This window comes from Choloepus didactylus, chromosome 9 (assembly GCF_015220235.1).
Source record: "Choloepus didactylus isolate mChoDid1 chromosome 9, mChoDid1.pri, whole genome shotgun sequence".
Taxonomy (NCBI): domain Eukaryota; kingdom Metazoa; phylum Chordata; class Mammalia; order Pilosa; family Megalonychidae; genus Choloepus; species Choloepus didactylus.
Window position 1 is genome coordinate 47,334,887 of NC_051315.1, and position 25,989 is coordinate 47,360,875.

Consider the following 25,989-nt stretch of genomic DNA (forward strand, 5'->3'; position numbering starts at 1 on the left):
AGGTAAGAAAACGTAACAATATTAAGTGTAAATATTCTCTGTACGTTAATATTTTTAATTATTGTTATAAAAAGGTAGCTGATTATAGTGTTTCCATAGGAGTCACACCCATTAGAATTGTGTTAGAGGTACTTCAATCTTATTTTCAGTAAGACTGAAAATTCCTTGTTCAATAGATCATCCAGTCTCATCAAGGGATGAGGGATTTTGACTACAGAATCTTTGTCATAAGTTTAAAATAGGAATTATACTTAAATTTCAAAGTTCAAATATAAAATAAAATACAAGAAAACAGCAAGCATATAAATACATCCTGGATGTCAAAAAACAGAGTTATACCATTAAACTTTAAATTCCATCCCCAAACACTGAGAAATAATATCAGTTAACATTACTTGCTTATATCTCTGTTAAACACAACTTATATACTATTTATTTAGTTCTAAATTCCTCAAAGGACAAGATATTACTGGGATATCTACAATTCTTAAGAAAAATTCCATGACTTCTGAGTACGTTTAAAATAAAAAACAAAACAAACAAAAAACAAAACATCAAACAAAAAAACCTAAGAGGAATTTCCATATTCTAAGACCAACACCAAATGCAGTGAAAACAAACTCATTCTAATGATAAAGCAGGATCACCATCAATCTTTAAGAGCACTGTATTGGGAAGACAGAAATTTGGTATAATGAGTAAGAGTCCACATAGGGGAATAGCAAGCAATAAGGCTGAAAAAGTAGTTCCAGTAGACTAGAACAAAACTACAAAGCACCCTGAGTACTTGTTGTCCAAGGAATTCAGACAACATTGTAGGCAACAGATTGCTACACATGAAGGCAGTGAAACAGGTGCACTTGCTGTTGAGGTACAGGAAAGAATTTGAGAAGGAAGAGGCTAAATTTGAAGAATAGTTAGGAGCTGACAGAATCTAAGCAAACAGAATGGAAATTATGGATGGAGATATGCATCCCTTGGGAAATGAAAAGGACTCTAAGCCCACCTCATATAGACCTCTCATTTGACTAATGAGGATTCAAAGGAAGACATGACAGGATTCGATTACTGACTAGACTTGGGAGGAGGATTTTAGGTTTAGCGAAAAGTAACAGAAGATTTCAATATTTTCAGCTCTGAGCTTGAGTGACCAGGAGAATACAACCACTGTAAAGAGACACAAAATAAAATACTTTGAAAACTACAGAAACAATATAAAACCTCAAAATATTCCCTAAATTGTAGCAGCATTAGTCACAATACCCAGAAGGCAGAAACTACCCAACTGTCTATGAACATTTTAAAGGAAAAACAAAATGTAGTATACCGAGATAATAGAATATTATTCAGTCATAAAAAAGAACAAAGTTCTGATACATGTTGCAACATGGATGAACCTTGAAAACATTACATTAAGTCAAAGAAGCCAGACACAGAAAGATAAATATTTTATGCTTCCACTTTTATGAAATATCTAGAATAAATCTAGAATAAATTCAAAGAGACAGAAAATAGATCAGAGGTTACCAAGGGCCAGGGACAGAAGGGAATGAGGAGTTATTAATAGGTACAGAGTTTCTGTTCCAGGTGATGAAAAGTTTTTGAAATGTATGGTGGTGATGGATGCATAACATTGTGAATGTAATTATTGCCACTGAAAAAGGAGAAAATTTTAAGAACAGCCAAAGAAAAAAGTATGAATCACAAAGGAGCAATAGAATGAAATTAATTTCTCTACAGCAACACGCAAAAATGATAATATATCGTGACTAACTGGTGTTTATTCCAACAAAGCAAGGTAGCTTTAACATTTGAAAATCAGTATAATTCACCACAATAGAATAAAAGAGAAAAATCATATCAAAAGATGAAAGAAAAAATCATTTGATAAAATGCAACATCCATTCATAAAACAAATTCTTACAAGTTAGAAGGAAGAGCTAATAAAGCTTATCTACTACCTACAACAAACATAATTAATAATGAAATCTTTCCCTTTACAATGAGGAACCAAAAAAGGATACCTATTATCACTATTTTCATTGTCCTCGTAGTATTAATCAGTTATATAAGACACAGAAAATATATGAAAAGCATAAGATTAGAAAAGAAGAAAACCATCATTGGTCATAAGTGATATGACTTATGATAGCAATAAGTCGTATTACTTATACGACATAACTGATTCAACTTTCTATATAGACAATAGAAAAAAATATAGACAAATTAATTATATTTCCATATATTAAAAACAAAAATAAAAGTTTCAAGACATCTTTTATAATAGCAACAAAAATATTAAATACTTAAAAATAAATCTAGGCAAGATGGCAGAGTGGTGAGGTGTATGTTTTAGCTACTCCTCTGGGGCAGTTGGTAGATAACCAGAAACTGCATGGACCTGACACCGCAGAGGAATCTGACTTTGGACATACTTCATACAACGCTCATGAACATGTGGAGCAGCTGAGATCAGTGAAATCTGTAAGTTCTTGCGGCCAGGGGGCCTGCGCCCCTCCCTGCCAGGCACAATCCCAAGGGAGGAGGGGCTGTCGGTGCTGGAAACCAGGAGGGAGAACTGCAATTGCAGCACTGATTAACAAACTCAGACTGCTGAACAAAAACTCTAACCATAAATAAACTGAGACCAGACACCAGAGAATCTGGGAGCAGTCAGCCGGCAGAGAAGAGATGAAACTAGCAAAAACAGCAAAAAAATAAAAACAGAGACTTTTGGAGCTGGGGTAAACACAATACTGAGAAAGGCCAGGCTCAAACAGATCAGGCACATATGCAAACCCAGGGGGCCAAGGCCCTACTCTGAAAAGCCGGTTTTTGTGGTTTCTTGATTGTTCCTTAATTGCCCATAACTCCTTGTCTCTTTCCACCAACAGAACTCCAAGGACTGTAAATATACTGGGCCCTTCTTTTTCTTTTTTTTCAAAAATAACTATTCTAACAATCTAAGAAGCCCATTACTGAAACCCTTAAAGACTTGCAATCTGGGCCCAGGCAAGAGCAGAGCTAAGACAGCTCTGAGAGACAAAGCAGTAAGTCTAGTGGCAGAGAAAATTCACAAACGACCATAACTTCCCAAGAAAAGGAGGGCGTGGCTCAGCTCCAGTGGCAGTCCTACTTCTGGGAACTCAGACCCCAGGGGCTGGAATTCAGAAACCAGCTCAGTCAGCCATGCCCCCGACAAGGTCAGGTCACTGGGAGAACTAAAGTCTCCACACCTCCTTATACTGGTGGGGGAGCTGTGGGATGGCAAGTGCCACCTGCTGGATAGCACAGGAAAAACATGAATGTAGAGGTCTCACAGGAGGGTCTCATTCTCAAGGAAACTCCATACCCTCCAATGAGACTTGGGCCCCTCTGGACTGGGAAAACCTGACTGGGGTTGACCAAATCTGAGGAGACCCTCACACAAAAAGGCTACATAGAGGCAGGGCAAGAAACAAAAAAAACAAGAGGTGAAAAACTCTAATCAACTAAATAGAACCTAAGTTAGAGGCCTAGAATAAGCTGAACTAAACACCAAAGTTTAGAGAACAAAGCCAACCAACAAGAAAACCCTATGTAAAGAGTGAAAACAAGCTCCAGAATAAACTAATCATGAAAGTCAGATGCCTAGAAGCTTAAGATAACGAGCCATACTAGGAAACATGAAAATATGGACCAGCCAAAGGAACAAACTAATAGTTGAACCAAGATACAGGAGTTGAGGCAACTAATGCTAAATCAATTCAATGAACTGAAGGAAGAACTAACTATGTTCAAACAGGTCTCCTAAATGAATTAAAAAATCAAGTCAATGAGGAGAATAGGGCAAGATGGCAGAGTGGTGGGGTGTGGATTATAGTTACTCCTCCAGGACAGTTGGTAGAAAGCCAGGAACAGCGTGGACTGAACACTGCAGAGGAATTTGAGATTGGACATACTTCATACAACACTCACGACTGTGTGGAGCAGCTGAGATCAGCAAAATCTGTAAGTTCTTGCTTGGCCAGGCACAATCCCATGGGAGGAGGGGCCAGCTGTGCTGGGAACCAGGAGGGAGAATAAAAACTCTAACCATAGATAAACTGAGACCAGACACCTGAAAATCTAGGAGCAGTCAGCCCCACAGAGAGGAGGTAGGGCTAGCAAAACAGAGGGAAGGGAAGGGGAGGGAAGGGGAGGGGGAGGGGAGGGGAGGGGAGGGGAGGGGAGGGGAGGGAAGGGAAAAGGGAAGGGAAAAGGGAAGGGAAGGGAAGGGAAAAGGGAAGGGAAGGGAAAAGGGAAGGGAAGGGAAGGGAAAAGGGAAGGGAAGGGAAGGGAAGGGAAAAGGGAAAAAAGAAAAGAAGGGAAAAGAAAAGAAAAGAAAAAACAAACAAAATAATAAAAACACTTTTTGGAGTTCAGGTGAACATAATACAGAGGCAGGGCTCAAACAGAATCAGGCACATATGCAAATCCAGGGGGTGAGAGCCTTTGTCTGAAAAGTGGGCTTCTCTGCTTTCTTGATTGTTCCTTGATCACCCTCAACTCCTGGTCTTTTAGCATTTCAATAGCCCAATAGATCTGCAAGAACTGTAAATGGTCCATACTGGGCCCCTCTTTTTCTTCTCTTTTTTTTTTTTTTTTTTTTTATAACTTTTTCTCTTTTTCTAAAACAATTATTCTAAGAAACCCATTACAGAAAGCCTCAAAGACTTGCAATTTGGGCCCAGGCAAGAGCAGAGCTAAGATAGCTCTGAGAGACAAAGCAATAACTCTAGTGGTGGAGAAAATTCGCTAAACACCGTAACTTCCCAAGAAAAGTGAAGAATGACCCAGCTCCAATGGAGCCCTCCTTTTGGAAACTCAGATCCCAGGGACTGGAATTCAGAAACCAGCTTCAGTCAGCCACAACCCTGACAGGGTCAGGGTCACCTGGAGAACTAAAGGTTCCAAGCCTCATTACACTGCTGCAGGAACCGCAGGCTGGCAAGGGCCACCTGCAGCACAGCATAGCAGAAACACAGAGTATAAAGGCCTCATAGGAGGGTCTCATTCTCAAGGAAACTCCATACCCTCCTCCGGAGACCTGGGCCTCTCTGGAATGGGAAAACATGACTGGGGTTGACCATAACTGAGGAGATCACCACACAAAAAGGCTACATAGCAGCAGGGGAAGAAACAGAAAAACAAGAGGTGAAAAACTCTGATCAACTAAACAGAATCTAAGTTAAAGGTCTAGAATAAGCTAAACTGAACACCAAAGTTTAGAGAACAAAGTCAATCAACAAGAAAACCCTAGGTAAAAGTGTGAAAACGAACTCCAGAATAAACTAATCAAGAAAGTCAGATGCCTAGAGAGCTTAAGATAATGAGCCATACTAGGAAACATGAAAATATGGACCAGCCAAAGGAACAAACTAATAGTTCAACTGAAATGCAGGAGTTGAAGCAATTATTGCTAAATCAATTCAATGAACTTAAGGAAGAGCTAGTTGGAGATGTTCAAACCAATCTAAATCAATTCAAAAATTAAGTCAATGAACTGAGTGAAGACATAGCAAAAGAGATGAAGGATGTAAGGAGGACACTGGATGACCGTAAGGAAGAATTCATCAACTTGAAAAAGCAAATGGCAGAACTTATGGGAATGAAGGGCATAATGGAGGAGATGAAAAAGACAATGAAGGGATACAACAGTAGATTTGAACAGACAGAAGAAAGGATCAGTGAATTGGAAGACCAGACATCTGAATTCACACACATGAAAGAAAAGATGGTGAAAAAATGGAAAAATATGAGCAGGGTCTTAGGGAGCTGAGTGACAACATGAAGCGCACAAATATACATGTTATGGGTGTCCCAGAGGGAGAAGAGAGGGGAAAGAGGGCAGAAAGAATAACAGAAGAAACAACCACTGAAAATTTCCCAACTATTATGAAAGACAGAAAACTAGAGATTCAAGAAGTACACACACCCCAAACAGAATAGACCCCAACAGACCTACTCCAAGACACTTACTGATCAGATTGTCCAATGTCAAAGACAAAGAGAATTCTGAAAGCAGCAAGAGAAAAGCAATCCATCACATAAAAGGAAGCTTGAAAGGACTATGTACAGATTTCTCTCCAGAAACCATGGAGGTGAGAAGACAGTGGTATCATATATTTAAGATACTGAAAGAGAACTGCCAACCAAGAATTCTATATCTGGCAAAACTGTCTGTCAAAAATGAGGAAGAGATTAAAATATTTTCAGACAAACAGACACTGAGAGGGTTTGTGAATAAGAAACCGGCGCTACAAGAAATACTAAAGCGGTGCTACAGGCTGATAGGAAAAGACAGGAGAAAGAGGACTGGAGAAGAGTGTAGAAATGAAGATTATCAGGAAGGGTGAAAAGAGAGAGAGAGGAAAAAATAAGACATGACATATAAAATCCAAAAGACAAAATGATAGAAGAAAGTACTGCCCTTACAGTAATAATACTAAATGTTAATGGATTAAACGCCCCAATAAAAAGACATAGACAGGCAGAATGGAAAAAAAACAGGACCCACCTATATGCTGTCCACAAGAAACTCATTTTAGACACAAGGACAAAAATAGACTGGAAGTGAAAGGTTGGAAGAAGATATTTCATGCTAACAGCAACAAGAAAAAAGCGGGAGTCACTATATTAATATCAGACAAAGTAGACTTCAAAAGTAAAACAATTAAAAGAGACAAAGAAGGACACTATATATTAATAAAAGGGTCAATTCATCAAGAAAATATAACAATCATAAATATTTACGCACGAAGCCAGAGTGCCCCAAAATTCATGAAGCAAACACTGACAACACTGAAAGGAGAAGTAGATAACTCTACAATAATAGTTGGAGACTTCAATACACCACTCTCATCAATGGATAGAACATCTAGACAGAGGATCTATAAGGAAACAGAGATGTTGAATTGTATAATAAATGAACTAGACTTGACAGACATCTATAGAACACTACACCCCATAACAGCAGGATACACATTTTTCTCGAGTGCTCACGGAACATTTTCTAGGATAGACCACATGCTGGGTCACAAAGCAAGTCTCAACAAATTTAAAAATAATATTATAAAAAACACTTTCTCAGATCATAATGGAATGAAGTTGGAAATAAACAACAGGCAGAAGATTATAAAATTCACAAATATATGGAGACTAAACAACACACTCTTAGAAAACCAGTGGGTAAAGGAAGAAACAAGAGAAATTAGTAAATGCCTCGAGGCAAATGACAATGAAAACACAACATATCAAAACTTATGGCATGCAGCAAAGGCACTGCTGAGTGGGAAATTTATTGCCCTAAACGCCTATATTAAAAGAAAAGAGAGAGCAAAAATTGAGGAATTAACTGTCCACAGAAAGAAAGAAACAGCAAACTAACCCCAAATCAACAGAAGGAAAGAAATAACAAAGATTAGAGCAGAAATAAATGAAACTGAGAACAGCAAAACAATACAGAGAATCAACAAAACCAGAAGATGGTTCTTCAAGAAAATCAACAAAATTCATGGACCCCTAGCTAGGCAAACAAACAGAGAGTGGATGCAAATAAACGCAATCAGAAACGGGAAAGGAAACATAACTATTGACCCTACAGAAATAAAGGAGATAATGAGAAGATACTATTAGCAAATATATGCTAATAAACTGGACAACTTACATGAAATGGACAACTTCCTGAAAAACATCAACAACCATCACTGACCCAAGAAGAAACAGATGACCTCAACAAACCAATCACAAGTAAAGAGATTGAGTCAGTCATCAAAAAGCTCCCAAAAAAGAAAAGCCCAGGACCAGATAGCCTCACATGTGAATTCTACAAAGCATTCAAGAAAGAATAGCAATCCTGCTCAAACTCTTCAAAAAAATTAAAGAGGAGGGCAAGCTACCCAACTCATTCGAAGCCAACATCACTCTGATACTAAAATCAAAGATACTACAAAAAAAGAAAATTATAGACCAATCTCTTTAATGAATATAGATGCAAAAATCCTCAACAAAACATTCATAAATCGAATCCAGGAGCACATTAAAAAAATTATACACCACAACTAAGTGGGGTTTATTCCAGGTATGCAAGGCTGGTTCAACACAAGAAAATCAATTAATGTAATACATCACAGCAATAAATCAAAGCAAAAGAACCATATAATCACCTCAATCGATGCAGAAAAGGCATGTGACAAAATTCAACATCCTTTCTTGATGAAAACTCTTCAAAGGATAGGAATAGATGGGAATTTTGTCAATATGATAAAGGCAATATATGAAAAACCCACAGCTAACATCGTACTCAATGGAGAGAGACTGAAACCTTTCTCTCTGAGATCAGGAACAAGACAGGGATGCCCACTGTCACCACTGTTATTCAACATTGTGCTGGAAATTCTAGCTAGAGCAATTAGGCAAGAAAAAGAAATAAAAGGCATCCAAATTGGAGAGGCAGAAGTAAAACTTTCACTGTTTGCAGATGACATGATTCTATATGTAGAAAATCCAGAAAAATCTACAGCAAAGCTATTTATTAGAGCTAATCAATGAATACAGCAAAGTGGCAGGCCACAGGATCAACATGCAAAAATCTATAGTGTTCTTATACACAAGTAATGTGCAACAAGAGGAAGAAATAAAAAAAATGCCATTTACAATAGCAACAAAAAAGAATCGAGAACTTAGGAATAAACTTAACCAAGGACACAAAAGACCTATACAAAGAAAACTACAAGAAACTGCTAAAAGAAATCGAACAGGACCTAAAAAAATGGAAGAATATACCATATTCATGGATTGGAAGACTAAATATAATTGAGATGTCAACTCTACCTAAACTGATTCATAGATTCAATGCAACCAATTAAAATCCCAACAGCTTATTTGCAGAAATAGAAAAACCAACAACCAAATTTATTTGGAAGCACAAGGAGCCCCTAATAGCCAAAAATATCTTGAGAAGGAGGAACAAAGTGGGAGGTTTCACACTACCTGACTTTGAAGCATATTACAAAGCTACAGTGCTCAAAACAGCATGGTACTGGCCTAAGGACGGAGATACCGACCAACGTAACCGAATTGAGTGTTCAGAAATGGACTCTCGCATCTACAGACAATTGATCTTTGATAAGGCAGTCAAGCCAAAGCAACTGGGACAGAGCAGCCTCTTCAGTAAATGGTGTTTGGAGAACTGGGTATCCATTTTCAAAAGAATGAAAGGGGACTCTTACCTCACAACTTATGCTAAAATCAACTCCAACTGGATCAAAGACCTAAACATAAGTGCTGAGACCATAAGACTCTTAGAAGAAAACGTAGGGCAATATCTTAAAGATCTTATGATAGGAGGTGGTCTCCTAGACCTTACACCCAAAGTGCGAGCAACCAAAGTACAGACAGCTGGGATCTCCTCGAAATCAAACACTTTTGTACATCAAAGGACTTTGTTAGAAAAGTAAAAAGGCAGCCTACGTGATGTGAGACAATATTTGGAAACCACATATCAGATAAGGGTTTAATATCCTGAATATATAAAGCGATCCTACAACTCAACAACAGAAAGACAAACAACCCAATTAAAAAATGGGCAAAAGACATGGACAGACACTTTTCTGAAGAAATATAAATGGCTCAAAAACATGAAAAAATGCTCAACTTCACTGGCTATTAGGGAAATGCAAATCAAAACCACACCTACCAGAATGGCCATTATCCAAAAAACAGAAAACTACAAGTGCTGGAGAGGATGTGGAGAAAGAGGCACACTTATTCACTGCTGGTGGGAATGTAGAATCGTGCAACCACTCTGGAAGACAGTGTGGAGGTTCCTCAGGAAGCTAAGTACAGATCTGCCATATGACCCAACTATTCCATTGCTAGGTACATACTCAAAAGAACTGAAAGTTGACACAAACGGACATTTGTAAACCAATGTTTATTGTGGCATTATTCACAATTGCCAAGAGATGGAAGCAGCCCAAATGTCCATCAACAGACAAGTGGATAAACAAACTATGGTATATACATATGATTGAACATTATGCAGCTTAAGACAGATCAAAGACATGGAACTAAAATAATGTGGATGAACCTTGAGGATATTATGTTGAGTGAAGTTAGCCAGAAACAAAAGGACAAATACTGTATGGTCTCACTAATATGAACTAACATTAATGAGCAAACTTTGAGAGTTAAAAGCTGATGACACAGGCTACCAGGAGACAGAAAGAAGGGAGAGATCGGGCATTTGATGTTGAAGGACTACAGAATGTTTGGCAGGATTGATTATATAGATCCAGAAATAGATAGCATAATACTGTGTGACGGTAGCACAATACTGTAAGTACGGTGAACCAAGATGTCTGTGAGTAAAGCTGAAAGAGGTGGGATAGGGGAACGTATGAAGACTGGGACTGTGTAACTTGGCAAAAATTGGAGTGGCCAATGACTGTTACTAAATACACAAATATAAAAATGTTCTCACATGTAGGAGAACAAATGAATGCACGAGTGCTGAAAAAGGGATGGTAGTTCGGAAAAAACACAAACCAAACTGGAGTCTATGGTCAACAGTAACAATGTAATAAGCTTCCATTAAATGTAATAAAGGAAATATATCAAAGTTAAATGTGTACGGTAATAAAGGAAATATATCAAAGTTAAATGTGTACGAGAGGGGGATATAAGGGAGGGATATGGGATTCTTGGTAGTGGTGTTTGCTTTCTGTACTTACAATTGTATTGTATGACATTTCATTTTTCTTTTTATTATCTTTTTTATTATTCACTAAAAAAAAAACTTTTTTGTAGTAATCAATATGTTCAAGTGCTGACTGTGGTGATAAATGTACAACTATATGATGATACCGTGAACAACTGACTGTACACAGTGGATAACCATACGTTATGTGAATATATCTCTATAAAATTATAGGAAAAAACAAATAGGCATAAAAGTGCTGGAGAAAATATGGAGAGAGGGATGTACCTAGTTACTGTTGATGAGGAGGCAGAATGCTATAGCCTTTCTGGAGGTCAGTGTGGTAGTGCCACAAGAAGCTAAGTATGTGGGGGCCATAAGGTCCTACAACCTCATTATGGGGTATGTATATGGAAGATCCGAGAGCAGAGACATGAATAGACATTTGTACACTGGTGTTTATGGAGGCAGTATTCATAATTTGCAATGGGTGAAAGTGGCCTAAGGGTATATCGACTGAGGAACAGAATGATGAACTGTAGTGTATGCATACAATGGAATACTGAGCGACTATGAGAAGGAATAAAGCTGTGAGACATGCAACGAGGTGAATGGATCCTGTAGACAGCATTTTGAGTGAAGTATGCCAGAAACCAAGGCAAACACTATAATGCCTCACCAATATGGACTAACTATAATGTGCAAACTCAGAATTGAATCTTAGAGCACAGCCTAACAGGGGAACACTTATTGTAATGGTCCCTAGATTGTAAGCTCTTACAGCAGTTAAATCTACTCCTGAATTGTAACGACTTATCTCCAAACTCTGAGATGCTGATCCCTTTGTGTATAACCTGACTGGTCTCTGGAACACTGGGTATCTGTGACACCTGAAACTCAGAGCGAGAGCTCAGCAGATATGAATGTATTACCCCATACAGCAACTGTTAAAAAAATATAAAAAAAAAAAAGCTGAAAAAGAGCACAGACTTCAATTAGAGATATGAATGAAGCAGTCCTGGTTAAGACTAGGGCAAACAGGGCCAAAGGGTAAAGGCTGAAACTGACTGTGTGTTAAAACTTCAACTTCCATGTGAGACCAAGGGAAGAGATGCTTCTTTGGTGCAGGATCTATATTTTCTAAACAATATAACTTCTACAGTCAGTTTGTTTAGACACCACAATTACATGGAACTTCGACTAGGAAGTGAGATAGGGTAGGTTTGTATGGGTTAGAGTGAAATAGCAACACATCCCAAAATAATCTGGGAAGAGAATAAAAATGTATATGCAGGGTCCCCCTGAGGAGTTGGGAGAAAATGCATACGTGTTGGATGTCTTCACCTGGATTGTTGCTGATGTGTTTACAAACACTGAGGACTGATGGCTTGATATGCTGAGCCCTCTATCTTGGGATGTGACCTTGTGAAGCTTGTTGCTGCAGAGGAGAGGTTAAGCCTGCTTATGATTGTGCCTAAGAGTTTCCCTGAGTGCCTCTCTGTTGCTCAGATGTGGCCTTTTCTCTAGCTAAGCAACCTCAGCAGGTGAACTCACTGCCCCCCCCCTTCCCCCGCCCCCAACGTGGGACCTGACTCCCAGGGGTGGAAATCTCTCTGGCAACACAGGATATCACTCCCAGTTTGAGTCTGAACCCAGCATCGTGGGATTGAGAACATTTTCTTGACCAAAAGGGGGATGCGAGACAAAACAAAGTGAAGCTTTGGTGGCTGTGAGATTTCAAATGGAGTCAAGAGGTCACTCTGGTGGACATTCTTACGCACTATATATAGACAACCCTCTTTAGGTTTCAATGTACTGGAATAGCTAGAAGTAAATACTGGAAACTATCAAACTCCAGCCCAGTAGCCTTGACTCTTGAGGATGAGTGTATAACAATGTAGCTTACAAGGGGTGACAGTGTGATTGTGAAAACCTTGCGGATCACACTCCCTTTATACAGTGTATGGATGGATGAGTAGAAAAATGGGGACAAAACCTAAATGAAAAATAGGGTGGGATGGGGGGGATGATTTGGGTGTTCTTTTTTACTTTTTTTTTTTTAATTCTTATTCTGATTCTTTCTTGTGTAAGGAAAATGTTCAAAAATAGATTAGGGTGATGAATACATAACTATATGATGGTACTGTGAACAGTTGATTGTACACCATGTATGGTATGTGAGTATATCTCAATAAAACTGAATTTAATTTAAAAATAAATCTAATAAAAGATGTGAAAGACCTTTACACAGAAGACAACTAAGAAACTGTAATACATAGAAAAATATATCATATTCATTATAAACTCAATATCATAAAGATGCCGATTTTTTCCAAATTATTCAGATACAGTATAATTCAAATCAAAGTCCCATGAGGTTTGTGTGTTTATTTATGGAAGCGGGAACGGGGGGCAACTCTATAAACTGATTCTAAAATTTATATGAAATTGTCAAGAACCAAGAATAATGAAGACATAAAGCCTTAGAAAGACAGAATGATATCAGAACAAGGGTAGATAAATAGAAATACACAACAGAAAAGCAGGCTGAGAAACAGACCCACACTGTTGTCAGTGATATGCAACAACATAGCACAGCAAAATGGTGAAGAAAACATGATCTTTTCAATAAATTTTTCTGGGACAACTGAATACCCATAGAGAAAAAAATGAGAGTAGATTCCTATTGCACACCATACAAATGAATTAATTTTGTGAAAAGCAAAACAGTGATGTTTTTAGAAGATAAAACAGAAAAAGCATCTTCATGAACTCAGAATAGGAAAGATTCTTAACCAGAACATAAATAAAGAACATAAATAAAGATAAACTGGAGTACACTAAAATTATGAACAATGAAAAGGCAATCCACAGAGTGGGAAAAATATATGCCACACACATTCTATGGCTCATTTATAGAAAAAATTACTGTACAAATTGACAACAAATCAATAAGAAAAAGAGATAAATGAGAAGAAAAATAGGCAAGAGATAGTAACTGGTTCCTCATTAAAGAGGAAATACACATTGCCAATATACTTCTAAAAATGTGCTAATTCACCGTTTTCAGGGAAATGCAAATTAAAATCATAATAAGATAACATTACACACCCACCAGAGCTCCTAAAATTAAAAAGATCCACAGTACCAAGTAAGGCTAAGATGCAAAACAACACTGGATCAAAACAACACTGGATGCAAAACAACTATAGGAGTGTTAATTGGTTCAACTTTGGAAACTTTGGTGTTATCCCCCAAAGTTGGAAATACAAATATTCTATGACCCAGAAATTTCATTACTATGTATTTATCATACAGAAATGCATGACCATATGCATGAAGAGATACAAATATATGCATAGAATTATTATTGTAATTCTCTCAAACTGGAAACAATCCATATACTCAACATTAAAATAAATATAATTTATTTATGGTACAGCCACACAATGGAATACACAATGAAAATCAACAAACCACAACTATATGGTATAGTATGAACGAATATCACAAACATAATGTTGGTTAAAAAAAAAAAAGCCATTCACGAAATAATTCATATTGTGTAATTTGTTCTAAATCAGTTTAAAAAAGGGGGGGGGCATTGGTATGTGTAAGAATACATACTGGTCTGGGGATCTAAGATGGCGGCATAGAGAGGAGTGGAAGCTAAGTAGTCCCCCTGGAACAACTGAAAAAAAACCAGAAACAACTAGTAAATAATCCAGAATAACTGCAGGGGGACAAACGTGACCGTCCACTCATCATACACTAACCTGAATTGGGAGGAATGCCCGAGATCACAGCATAAAATCTGTAAGTAAGAACTGCGGATCCAAATCGGGAGACCCCTCCCCGACAGCCCGAGCTACAAAGCCTTGTGGTGCCAGAAAGAAGCTTTCTCCCAGCAAGTGAATATAGCTCAGCTGAACTCCAACCGGGGTTTTAATTAGTGAATGTGAACTGCCCACTACAAGGTACGAATCCCCAAAAAGTAGACAGAGGCTTTGGGTGACAACTGACCTTGGAGAGCTGGAGGGTCGCCTCGGACTAGCTCTGTTCCTTTTTCGACTCAGTGGAGAAAGCCTCAGCCATTTTCAGTTCCTAGTTCTGTGACCCAGACAGGGGTGTGGCACAGGCAGAGAGAGACCATTGAAATGCTAATGAAATCCCCCTAAGGTGTCTATCTTCTCTAAGAGGAAAGGAGTGGGGCCCAGCTCTACTACCTGCCTTTCATTCAGAACTTACACCAGTCAAGAATTATAGGCTAATCTTTGCATCAGGCTGGGAGCGCCCCTGCAAGGCCCGGCAGCCCAGGGCTTCCCTTGAGGGACAACGTGCACTAGTGACATAGCACAGCCTTCCCTCAGCAGAGGTCCTGGAAGATCATAGCTGAGAAGGGGGGCCCGCTCAGAAAACCCAGGGACGCTACGTCAATGCCAGTGGTTTGTGGGTCAGTGACAGAGAGGGTCTGGGGCAGAACTGAAATGAAGGCTTAGACTCTTGCAGCGGCCTTGAATTTCCCGGAACACCTGGGAGGTTTGAATATTAAAGTTGCCCTGCCTCCCTGACCACTCAGACACATGCACCACATTCAGGGTGGACAGCTCCAACAACAAACCCAAACTGAGTTCACCAAATGAACCCCACAAAAATCATTTCCCCACGCACCACAGAGACAGAGTTGGGGACAACTGACTTGAGGGGTATAGGTGACTTGCAGACGCCATCTGCTGGTTAGGTGGAGAAAGTGTATGCCACCAACTTGTATTTCTGAAAAATTAGATTGGTATTTTTTTTTTTTTTTACAACTTGAAAGAACTCTATCAAGCAAAACAAATGCCAAGAGGCCAAAAACAACAGAAAATCTTAATGCATATGATAAAACCAGACGATATGGAGAACCTGATCCCAAACACCCAAATCAAAATATCAGAAGAGACACAGTACTTGGCACAATTAATCAAACAATTACAATCAAGGAACGAAAACATGGCAAAGGATTTAAAAGACATCAAGAAGACCACGGAACAGGATATAAGCGACATAAAGAAGACCCTAGAAGAGCATAAAGAACAGAAAATAAAAGAACAAAAGAAAGAATGGAGAAAAAAATCAAAAAAATCGAAATGGATCTCAGGGATACGATAGATAAAATAAAACATCCAAATTTAAGACTCATTGGTGTCCCAGAAGGGGAAGAGAAGGTCTAGAAAGCGTATTCAAAGAAATTGTTGGGGAAAACTTCCCAAACCTTCTACACAATATAAATACACAAAGCATAAGTGCCCAGCAAACTCCAAATAGAATAAATCCAAATAAACCCACTCCAAGACATACTCTGATCAGACTGTCAAATACTGAAGAGAAGGAGCAAGTTCTGAAAGCAGCAAGAGAAAAGCAATTCACCACATACAAAGGAAACAACATAAGACTAAGTTGTGACTACTCAGCGGACACCACGGAGGCGAGAAGGCAGTGGCATGACATATTTAAAATTCTGAGAGAGAAAAATTTCCAACCAAGAATATTTTATCCAACAAAACTCTCCTTCAAATTTGAGGGAAATCTTAAATTTTTCACAGACAAACAAATGCTGAGAGACTTTGCCAATAAAAGACCTGCCCTACTTCAGACACTAAAGGAGCCCTACCGACAGAGAAACAAAGAAAGGAGAAAGAGATATAGAGAATTTTAACAGACATATATAGAATCTTACATCCCAAATCACCAGGACACTCATTTTTCTCTATTGATCACGGATCTTTCTCCAGAATGAACCATATGCCGGGACATAAAACAAGCCTCTAGAAATTAAAAAAAAACAAAAAACAAAAAACAAAAAACAATTGAACATATTCAAAGCACAATCTCTGACCACAATGGAATACAAATAGAAGTCAATAATTTTTTATTTGTAACTCCACTATTTACTTCCTACATGATATAAAATACACAAACTCTAATGACAAACCTGTGGTTTTGAACTCAATGTAAAACATGTAATTGTTGACAAGAACTATATAAAGGTGGGGGAATGGAGGAGTATAGGTACATAGTTTATGTGTCCTATTGAAATTAAGTTGGTATCAAAGAAAAACAAGATTGATATGGATTTAAGAATTTAATTTTAAGCCCCACAGTAAACACAAAGAAATTATCAGAGAATATGACCATACAGATGAAAAGAAGAGTATGGGTTAAGAGAAATGGGGGAACGGGCAATGGGAAGTTAAGAAATGAGTGTAGGGTTGCTGTTTGAAGTGAAGGGAAATTTCTAGTAATGGATGGTGAGAAGATGACAGCATTACAACATTCTAAATGTGATTAATCCCACTAACGGAATGCTAGGGAGGGGGTGGAATGGGAAGATTTAGGCTGTATATATGTTTCCACAATTGAGGGGGGAAAAAAAAAAAGACAGTCTAAATAGATGACAAATTGATGACCCTGGATGGGATCCGAGGATGGAGGACAGGAGGCTCAAAGGGACACAGGTGAGACACTGAGACATAAGGAAAAGGAAATATAGAACGTAAACTTTGTATCATTGAATTTCTTGTACTTCTTAGCTGCACTTAATGGGATTGCATAAAAGAATGTTCTTGTTCATGGGAATTGTATATGTGAATTACAGTGTTTGTTCAAGGATGTGTGCAGCTAGCTCTCATATGTTCAGAAGATAGAGCAATAGATGATGGGTGGGAGACAGGGAGAGAGGGAGGGAAGGAAAGAAATAGCGGTCTGACAATATGTTAAATTTAGTGGATTGGGGTATGGGGGGGGAGTCAGGGAATGCTGGAGTTCTGTGTATGGGGTTTGTATTGTTTTTGCAACTGTTCCTATAACTTGGAATTTATTTCAAAACAAAATTAAAAAATTAAAAAAAAAAAGAATACATATTTAGGTTGTACCTGTGAGCTGAGAGGAGGTGACCAGGAAAGGGAATTTGGAAGAAGAGGACTTTTGGTGCAGAATCAGCAATGTTCTTCTTGACTTGAGTGGTAGTTACACAGGGTTGTATCGTAACAATTCATTGACCAATTCTTTTATGTTTTAGGTACTCTTCTGTATGTCTGTTCTATTTCATATCAAAATGGTTTAAGGAAATTAAACTTCTTACCCTGAGACTAGCATCTGTCCATCATGGGAAAAAGCACAAGCCAGAACAGGAGCACAGTGCCCACTCAGTGTACTTTTGTATTTTAATTCAAAACCTGCAAATAACAAGGTAAGAAAAATTAGCAAGCAGACTGTGCCTACAGTATGTTTCTTTTTGTAAGTCAACACGATTTCACCCATTTATTTAATAATCTTTCAGCATCTCAAGGACACAAAAATGAAAAAAATTCTCATGCAGCTCAGGTAACAATACAATAAGCAAATAATCACAATGCGGTGTGATAAGAGATCTCAAAGGTTCAGAAATGGATAAAAAACGGTGTGCTCAGAAATACTAGAATGAAGTGGTTTTACAACTACCAAATTTTTTAAAAATCAAACTATACCACAAAAAAATCTTAGGTGTCTGATTAAAAATATATGGCAATTGACCAAATACCTAAAAAAATTAAATTCTTGTAATTTTAAAAACTCTGACATTAAGAAAATATTTTCTCATTCCATCAATAAGAAAAAATCATCCGTAATCTACGTATCTCATAATTTCACTATATCATTATAATCCTTCTATAAGGTATGATAACACTAAAATCCTCTTTATGCTTTCTGGAATTACTGAAAATAAATACTAAAACTATTTTTCTCTTTAAACCCAGGGACTTCAATATATTTCAGTGACAACCTTTAAAAATAATTATTTAAAAGTTGTCCTGCAGGGACAAGGAAATAAGCGAAATGTGTTAACTTTGTCAGACAGAAGAAAAACTTTTCTGAAGCATTAATGGCTCCTGATGAAGACAGCAGGTATATAATTAAACACAAAGGTCATCAGAACAGAGATTTTAAAAATTTCAATTACAAAATAGAAAAAATATATATATTATTTTATCTGGGAAAGCAGATATGGGCATTAAAGGCACTCTTCTAAGGGCTAGAAATACAACGATGATCTTCAAAGGGCTTGCAATCTAACTGGGAATATACAAATCAATAAGTTGGTACTGATCAATCAGTCTTTTGTAGAGATGTTAACCTTTTTGCTCTGTTTACATAACAAGTGACAATCCAAATGAAAAACTATTAAACTTATAGTATGACCATAAGAATAAGTTACCATTCTCAGCCATAAGACTCATATGTCTATCTACTTCTCCTTACAAAGAAAAATAGCAAGGTACAAATGATAAAATGATAAGTGCTCCATAACAAGACTTTAACTGCATATGTTCATAAACTGTTATGCATATTTTTTTAAGTCATTGCAAAAACATATTTTCTAGATGTCTGAAAAGGCTTTACTTTCGAATCATTATTAAAGAGAGACTGTACTCAGAACATCCCCACATATAACTGCATTTATAGTTTCTTAAAGAATTTTACTTTCATAGGAATAGAAGAAATAGAAGAAACACAACAGACCAGAGAAGTAAAGGAACTGTTGAAGTAAAGGAACTGTTGTCCTTACTAGGTCATTCAGTACCACATTAAAAGAATTACTAAAGGTAACCTAGTAGGAAATAAATTAACTAAATTTCCACAAAAAGACATGTATTTATTTCCAGGTAATAAAGCCTTGTCTATACGCTGGTATAATTATGAATGACAAAAAAATGCAATTTGTGGTTTAACTGAAACTTATAAGGTAACATGAAATAAGAATATTTTTAGGCATCTGAATCAAAATGGCCATTTGACCATGTAATTTCCGAGTCTACTGAAATGAAAATGAAGGAATATATAAAGTCATAAATGCACATCAATGAAGAGAATGGGAAAGGACCATCAGCAAACCAGAAACTGAAATCAATTTTGGGAAGAAAGAAAGCAGATTAACTGACAAGGTAGTACAGCCCAGAGTGCTAAGAAGAAAGTTAATCTGTAAAAAACCTCAAGAGACCTGGACTTTCAACAACTAGGGAAAAGGAAAGTCAGAATGACACATAGACTTGAAACAAAAAAAATTAACGCGAAGTCTACATACGAAGCATTTAATGTTTACCTTCAATCCCACCCACAGTATGCTGCAAAACAGTCAGGTGCTTATTCCCAGACAAAACATCCCTAAGGAAAATAATGACTGCCTGGGAAGCTCCAGGGCAGGTCCGGAGCAACACAAACATGCACATTCTTGAAGGCTCCAACCCATCCCATATCCTTCTTATCCAAAAAGAGAAGTTGGCCAACAAACTCCACCCACCTGCAGAGAACTTCAAATCATGTTATTATTGTCTAATTCTTAGACTCAAAAGGAATGCTAAGGATCACCAGTGATTTGAAGGTAACAATATCAAAGGGAAAGATCAGGGTAAACAAAAAAAGGGTCAGAGAGCAAAAATGATGAGGAAACAGAAAGGAACTTCATAACACAATAAAACAAAAATCTCTAATTGGTATCCTGAGAGTTGGGTAGATCTTGCATTCATAAAATAAAAGGAGGACCCTAAGGAAAAGAAACGAGACAAGACAAGCTTTGAGAAATTGAAAATATGATTGATGGGATAAAAATTCAAAAGGTTAAAAGGTAAAGCAGAGGAATTTTCCCATGAAGTAGGAAAAAAGATTATAGAATGTGGGGACAAATTGATATAGAGAATCAATTCAGGATGTCTAACAATTAATAGGAGTTAAAAGACAGAGAGAGAGAAAACTGAAAATGGAGGAGAAAAATTAGTAAAGAAATAATGTAAAAGAATACTGAAATCCAAAACTGAACATGTTTCTTGACTGAAAGGGCCACCTGAGAGAACAGTACAACGCACAGGAAAAGACCCACACATGGTCAAGAAACAATAACTAAAGTGAATAAATTAAAAATAGAGTGGTATAAGCAATAGCTACACCAACAATGGAAACCACCAAAAGAATTGAAAACAGAAAAAACGGGAACAAGGTCACCTCTGCAGGCAGGAATGTGTGGCAGTGGCAGTGGAGCGGTCATGACAGCAGTGAGCATCAAATTATTAAATCATGCATAAGTATTAAATGGATTTAAAGTTTCATAAAAAAATATTTTTAGAATCACTTCTATATATCCAGAGTATTTAAATTAATTAGAACAGAAATTACATCTGGATCACAAAGTTTTAGAAAACTATTGAATACATACCTAAGATATGGGTAAAAGAAACAATCCAAATTTTCATCTGGCAATCCTGACCACATGATGCCAATCGAAAAAACTGAAGGCCTTGTTCACCACCTAAAAAAGTGTTAACTTGTTAAAAAATAAATACAAAGAATTGAACATTTAAACCAAAAATTTTCCAATTTCTTATACTGAGATTTGCTAATTCTATTCATTTAAACCATATTCATGAACAGTATTAATCAACTCATACCATATAACAAAGTGCCAGTTAAAGAATTTCTTCTAAGCAAGGTATGACAAAGGATTATAATTTTAGCAACTTTAAGTTGCTACAATAAAAGCCCTTTTTATTTTTCTTCCACTGAAGATATAATTCAAGGCTGCAATTTTGAGCTACTAAGCCTAGGGCATCCTCCAATCCAATTTTAGAATCAATGAGGCTGGCACTGATGGAGAAAATTAGGAGGAAAAGTCAGTTATAAGTGTTAAATGCTTAATTATTCCAAAATATTTCAACTTAACTTCTTCAGGATATATCAACTTCTTAAAAGCGTCGTCTGTCTATAATTCACATGGAACAATGGGAGATTAATTTTTTCACTTGATTTAATCAAGACATAGAATATTTATAACCAAATATAAAGCCAACTATATAAACCCAAAATAATGTTAACTCAGCCCATTTGGTGGAAAATATTACACAAATTAGGGAAAGTAACCAGTTAAACTTGATGTCACATAATGCTATTTGTTTATCATTACTTCGATAATTTCAGCATATCATTTCATAGACACTAGATACCTGCATACTTGTGGATAATGTAAATACTGGTACAATGAACTTGATTTTACGTTAGCCCAACCTAATATCATAGACGCAGTCGCATCAAAGGGATTTTTGGCATACATATTAGTAAAACACAAATAAGAAGCCATCTTAAGTCATCTTAAGATTGTACTCTGGTTTTGCAAATATTCAATATATGGGATTTAATTTATACATGTGGGTTATGCAAATTAAATTTTTTCTATGGACTCCCTCTGTCTCACTGAAAGCACATATACATTTTAATATGCAGCAAATTAGCTTCCATTTCATGGAAAGTTTTTCTAACTCCATGTTCTTGTAGCACACAGTGAAAGTGCATTCGGTCTCAGAGAAATCTTGACGGATAAAGGCAATTCCTGATAATCATTCAGACTTTTCAAGGCAAACCATATTGCTCAGAATTGGCTGATAGTAAAATATTTAAGGACAAGATCTGATTAGGAAAACTATTTTTTTAAAATCGTTTCTTGACTAAATAGATTCTTTGAAGTTAATTCTGTAGTTTCTTTAAGTAGTGAGAATTCAGCTAAGAATTGGAAAATTGTAAAACTTGAAATATGTGCCTATGCTCAATATCTAAACAGTAAGAAATGTCCTTTTCTTCAGGAAAAATATTAAATTATAATAACCTAACCCAAGCTTTATCATTTAAAAATCGGAATTGATCATTTATCCTCAGGTGCAAATGGGATTTTTAAAATTTATTATTTTTTATTTGTTTTTATTTATTGGCCCTAAATACACAAAGACAGAAGGGAGTGAATATGTCATAGGTATTTAGATAGTAACAAATACCAATTAAACAATAACAAATTAAAATTATATACTTTGAATTCTAAGAAAATATAGTAGTTATGCCAAATTTTTGTAATAATCACTTTTAAAGAAAGTATCAATCTTTCAGGAAATTCACACATAAGGACGATATCTATTTCAACCGAAGTACAAAAAAATTAAAGAAGGAACACAAGTTAAAATTATACTGAGAAAACTGAACTTCATCAAAATTAAAACTTTTGTGCAAAGGACATTACCAAGAGAGTAAAAAGACAATCTATAGAATGGGAGAAAATACTTGCAAATCATATACCGGATAAGGGTTTAACATTCAGAATATATAAAGAACTCCTACAACTCAACAGCAGAAAAGTCAAACAACTCAGTTAAAACACAGGCAAAGGATGTAAATAGACATTTCTCCAAAGATGACCCACAAGCACATGAAAAGATGTTCAACATCATTAGCCATTTAGAAAATGCAAATCAAAACCAGAAGGAGATACCACTTCATACCAACTAGGATGGCTATACCAAAAAACAAAAAACAAAAAGGTAGAAAATAACAAATGTTGACTAGGACATGAAGAAGTAGGAACACTCATACATTGTTAGTGGTAATGTACAGTGCCACAGCTACTACTAGAAAACAGTTTGGCAATTCCTTGGAAATGTAAACAAAGAATTATCATATATAATCCAGTACTTCCATACCTATGTATATACCCCAAAGAACTGAAAACAGTAATTCGAACAGAAATTTGTATACCAGTGTTCACAGCAACATTAGTCACAATTGCCAACAGGTGGAAACAACCCAAGTGCCTATCAACTAATGAATGAACAAACAAAATGTGGCATATATATATACAATGGAACCTTATTCACCCATAAAAAGGAATAAAGCTCTGATACATCTACAACATGGATGAACCTTGAAAACATTATGAGAGTGAAATAAACCAGAAACAAAAAGACAAATATCATATAAATCCACTTATATGAAATATCTAGGATAAGCAAATTCATAGAGACAGAAAGTAAATGAGAGGTTACCAAGGACCAGGGGTAGTAGGGAATGGGAAGTTATTACTCAATAGGTACAGAGTTTCTGTTTGGGGTGATGAGAAAGTTTTGGAAATGGATGGTGGTAATGGTAGCATGACATTGTGAATGTCATTAAGACCACTGAAATGCATGCTTAAAAATGGTTAAAATAGGAAATTTTGTGTTGTGTGTGTTACCGTAATTTTTCTAAATTATACAGAGATTAAAAGTGGCTTTCAAATATGCTCTAAAGATAAGGTAGGGATCTGGGCATTACACTTATCTCACCAGAATCTCACCTAGAATTCTCTGCTTGGATTATGAAGCTTTCCAGGTCCCATCAGCTGCCCATACCCTTAGTTTACTCTATCAACTAATGTAATAATAGCATTAATTGAAAATCCATTTTCAGATAATTTAAATAAAAAGAGAAATCTAAATCTCCCTACATTCATGTAATTGCTCAAAGATTCACTGAAGATCTGGAGAAGGTGCCACAGAAATGGAAGAAATGGTTCTTGTCTGCAACAAGCTGGTCTCAGAAAAAACACAAAATAATATATATTAAAAGAATGAATACCATGCTCAAATTAGGTGGTGAGGTTAATATAAGAATGAGTTCATGACAGAGCAATTCCACATCTACGTATATACCTAAAAAATTGAAAAGGGGAACTTGAACAGATGTGTTCACAGCGTTATTCACAATAGCCAACAGGTGGAAACAACCCAAGTGTCCATCAATAGATGAATGGATAAACTGTGGTACTATATATAGATACAAAAGACTATTACTCAGCCCTAAAAAGGAATGAATACAAATACAAAGCTTGACTGAAAATATGCTAAGTGAAATAAGCCAGACATAGGAGGACAAATCTTTGATCAAGCTTCTGTTTGGGATGATGGAAAAGTTTTGGAAATAGTGGTGATAGTTGCACAGCATTGTGAATGTACTTAACACCACTTAAAAGTGGTTAATATAAAAATTTTAAGTTCCACACATTTTACCACAATAAAAAAAGAAAAAAACAATTGTGTGGTCAAATTTCCAATTTTATAAATTTAGCTCTTGAAAGATTAAGTTAGTAAATGGAAAAATGTAGCTTTTGTTTGCAATTTTTTAATTTCACAATTTCTATTTGAGTATCAATACAGTATATTAAAAATCACAACCAACTCATGAGTAAAACCAACAGGGGTAAGCCCTCCAAATTACCATATTTAATGAACTTTGATTTATTGTACCAAGTTGAGTCATCTCCAAAATATTCTAAAGAAACTGATTTTCCCATATAATTATTTCTTCATAATTGCATTTTGATCAGAAAAAGAGGAGAAGCATGATTCCTTAAGAGGCATGAATTAAAAGGGCTCCTCATTTTACTTGTGGTGAAATGAAAACGAATAAAAGAACTAAAAAGTCATATATGAATTATGAATAGGAATCACCAGTGTGCCTTAAAGAGTAAAATAACTAACCAGAAACTGGCTGTGAGGAAAAATCACAGCAGGTAATTCCAAGATCATGTGCTTTTTCACTATGCAGACACCTCATTTTATCATCCCACACTGTTAAATCTCCACATGAAGAGCCAGTGACAAAGAGGTTTCCATTAGGAGAAAATGCACAGGCCACCAAGGAGCCATCCTTAACACTACTGCATCTGAAATGAAAGCAAAAAAAAAAAAAAGAGGTTGTCATTTCAGAGCATCTTTTACTTTATATTATAGTCTTTAAGAGCAGCTTGATATAGTTTTAAAAAAAATGAATACCATGGAACTAGAGAGAAAAGGCAGTAGACGCCAACAGAAATAAAATATTTATATGCTTTAAACTGAGAGATGCTTTCTAAAAGTAATTGGGGGGGGGGGGGGTAACATTATCTTTGCCAATGTATTCAAGCCTAAACTACTGAGGTCCAAAGCAAGTCCACATATCTTCCTATTTTTACATATGGCAAGTCATATGTACAAATAAAACTCAGCAAAAAAAAAAAAAAAAAGCAACGATGATCATGTCAATTATACCCGATGTTTAAAAACAACAAAATGAAAATCTTTTTATTAAAAAACATGTTATTAGGGTCAAAAGTATTTTCAACTTTTGTATTAAAATCAAGTTGAAGTAAGACCTTTCACCTCATTTTCAAATACCAATTGTTTATGAAAAGAAAATACTGTGAACAAGTTAACATTATCTTGGGAAGATAGAGGCACTGTGCTGACAATATGATTCTTTTCTCAGCTAGGAAAAATAAACTGTAAAAGCCCAAAAATTAATGCAGTGTCCATCCAGTGGCTAAATCTACTGCAGTGTATCATTTTGAATTACTAATTACAATATAAATTAGGGAGTTATATTATAGAGGCAGGTATCATCATCAGTTAAGTGAAACAGAAGAT

The 25,989-nt window shown here is 36.4% G+C and overlaps 1 protein-coding gene across 6 annotated transcripts in view; it reads right to left on the reverse strand.

Annotated features, from left to right (window-relative positions):
* WDSUB1 (WD repeat, sterile alpha motif and U-box domain containing 1) overlaps positions 1-25,989 on the reverse strand; it is a 66,326-nt gene that overhangs the window by 36,629 nt on the left and 3,708 nt on the right. For 5 of the 6 annotated variants that reach the window (XM_037848523.1, XM_037848521.1, XM_037848522.1 and 2 more), the window contains exons 3-5: positions 25,066-25,250; positions 20,949-21,041; positions 17,844-17,937 (exon numbers count right to left, since the gene is read on the reverse strand). In XM_037848523.1, coding sequence (XP_037704451.1) covers positions 17,844-17,937; positions 20,949-21,041; positions 25,066-25,250 — 372 coding nt within the window. Of the gene's footprint in view, positions 1-17,843; positions 17,938-20,948; positions 21,042-25,065; positions 25,251-25,989 lie in introns of those variants that run through there. The other variant, XM_037848525.1, reaches the window with a different exon arrangement.